The sequence below is a fragment of the Cebus imitator genome, unplaced genomic scaffold (genome assembly GCF_001604975.1).
Source record: "Cebus imitator isolate Cc_AM_T3 unplaced genomic scaffold, Cebus_imitator-1.0 Scaffold496, whole genome shotgun sequence".
NCBI classification, from domain to species: domain Eukaryota; kingdom Metazoa; phylum Chordata; class Mammalia; order Primates; family Cebidae; genus Cebus; species Cebus imitator.
In genome coordinates this window covers 323,505-325,702 of record NW_016107811.1, presented here as the reverse complement: position 1 = coordinate 325,702, position 2,198 = coordinate 323,505, and the positions used below count along the sequence as shown (strand labels likewise).

At 43.7% G+C, this 2,198-nt stretch overlaps 1 protein-coding gene across 2 annotated transcripts in view; it reads right to left on the bottom strand.

The window, feature by feature from the left end:
- Window positions 1-220: 220 nt before the first annotated feature.
- Window positions 221-2,198, bottom strand: part of LOC108292600 (E2F associated phosphoprotein) — a 20,663-nt gene continuing 18,685 nt past the window's right edge. For both annotated transcript variants that reach the window (XM_017513581.2, XM_017513580.2), the window contains one exon: window positions 221-857. Coding sequence is in view for 1 of the 2 variants with exons in the window: in XM_017513580.2 (XP_017369069.1) it covers window positions 581-857 (277 nt within the window). In the remaining variant the exon portion in view is untranslated. The remainder of the gene's footprint in view (window positions 858-2,198) is intronic.

The following is a 2,198-nucleotide window of genomic DNA, read 5'->3' as shown; positions in this document are numbered from 1 at the left end:
TTTTAGTAGAGACAGGGTTTCACCATGTTGGCCAGGCTGGTCTCGAACTCCTGAACTCAGGTGATCCACTCGCCATGACCTCCCAAAGTGCTGAGACTACAGGTGCCAGCCAAGGCTGCCCACCTACTCCATGCAATTGTAACAATTACTAAATATTGTCATTCCGTCATGTGGGGTGGGGGTGAATAAAGATACACCTTAGCAAAAACAATACAGACAATTCAGGAAACACCTTCCAGTTTAATTACATCAAAGCTATATCCAAAATAAAAATAACAGAAACAAAGATTGCTTATAACTCCAGAACATTTTAATTCTAAAGAGCTTTAATAAATAAAAAGCCTCATGGTTTCCAAATGTTCATCAAAAAGAGAATATCAGTCCCATCCATACGGGGGAAAATCAAAGAAAAAAAAAGGGAGAGGGTGAGAGATGAATGAAGGTTGACAACTATTCTCCTTTATAAAGAGAAAACACTGCTTCCTCAACGTCACTTAAGGATAGGAACAGGCAGGAGGAAAGTAACTGTCCAAATTTGCCTTATATATGGTATTGGGTAATTAAATGCCAATTGCGCTATTTAGGAATGGCTTGCTAAAACATTGAAAAAATGAAAGACTTCATCCTTGTCATAGACTGCCACTTCGGTGGAACATTCGGTGCACATGACTGGGTGATAGATTTCTTCCACATCTGTCTCTGCCTTCTCAGCAGCATCTTCCTGGTTAGACCTCATCTTCTTATGGCCCCGCCTTTTCTTCCTGTTCTCTGAGGCTTTATATCTTAGAACCTCCTCTTTGTTAATAAAACAATTCATCACAAACATCGCTCTATATTGAGTTTTGTACGATTCATGCCTAAAAGAAAAATGAAATGGAGAACTGGGGTGTATGTTCTATTTTAATAGTTTATCCATTCAGATAAAATTTGAGAACACAAAAAACTTACTGAAATACCAACCAATGTAAAGACATAGGAACAAAACAGCAAGTTTAAAGAAATTTTAAACAGTTGTTTTAAGAATAATTAAAATAAGGCCGGGCGCGGTGGCTCACGCCTATAATCCCAGCACTTTGGGAGACCGAGGCGGGTGGATCACAAGGTCAAGTGATCGAGACCATCCTGGTCAACATGGTGAAACCAGCTGGGCGCGGTGGCTCAAGCCTGTAATCCCAGCACTTTGGGAGGCCGAGGTGGGTGGATCACAAGGTCAAGTGATCGAGACCATCCTGGTCAACATGGTGAAACCCAGTCTCTACTAAAATTACAAACAATTAGCTCGGCGTAGTGGCGGGCGCATGTAATACCAACTACTCGGGAGGCTGAGGCAGGAGAATCGCTTGAATCTGGGAGGTGGAGGTTGCAGTGAGCTGAGATTGCACCACTACACTCCAGCCTGGTAACAAAGTGAGACTCTGTCTCAAAAAAAAGAGAGAGGGTCTCAGTGTGTTGCCCAGGCTACAGTGCAGTGGCATTCAGCCTTCGCCTTTCGAGCTCAAATGATCCTCCCACCTCAGCCTCCCAAGTAGCTGAGACTATAGGGACACACCACCACATTTAGCTAATTTTTAATTTTTTTTTGTAGAGACAGGGTCTTGCTATGTTGCCCAGGCTGGTCTTGAACTCCTGGGCTCAAGCGATCCTCCCCACTCAGCCTCCCAAAGTGCTGGAATTATAGTCATGAGCCACTGCACTCAGCCATATCATTCTTTTAGACTAAAAATCCACAGATGCCTACAATGCAATTTCCCCTCAAGCTGCCACTGATGATTTTTATATTAATACCTAAGAAATTGTATCTTGATTGTTTGCAACAGAAGTAATAAATAGTAAGCACAAGAGGTGGCAGATTTTTTTTTCTTTTTTGAGATGGAGTCTCACTCTGTCACCCAGGTGGGAGTGCAGTGGCACAATCTCGGCTCACTGCAACCTCTGCCTCCCAGGTTCAAGTGATTCTCCTGCATCAGCCTCCTGAGCAGCTGTGACTACAGGTGTGTGCCACCATGTCCGGCTAATTTTTGTATATTTAGTAGAAGCGAGGTTTCACCATGTTGGCCAGGCTAGCCTCAAACTCCTGACCTCAAGTGATCTACCCACCTCAGTCTCCCAAAGTGCTGGGATTACAGGTGTGAGCCGCCACACCTGGCCAGAATTTTTAAGTCAAGTCAGAAGGGGAGGTTGCTTTCCATCACCATAAA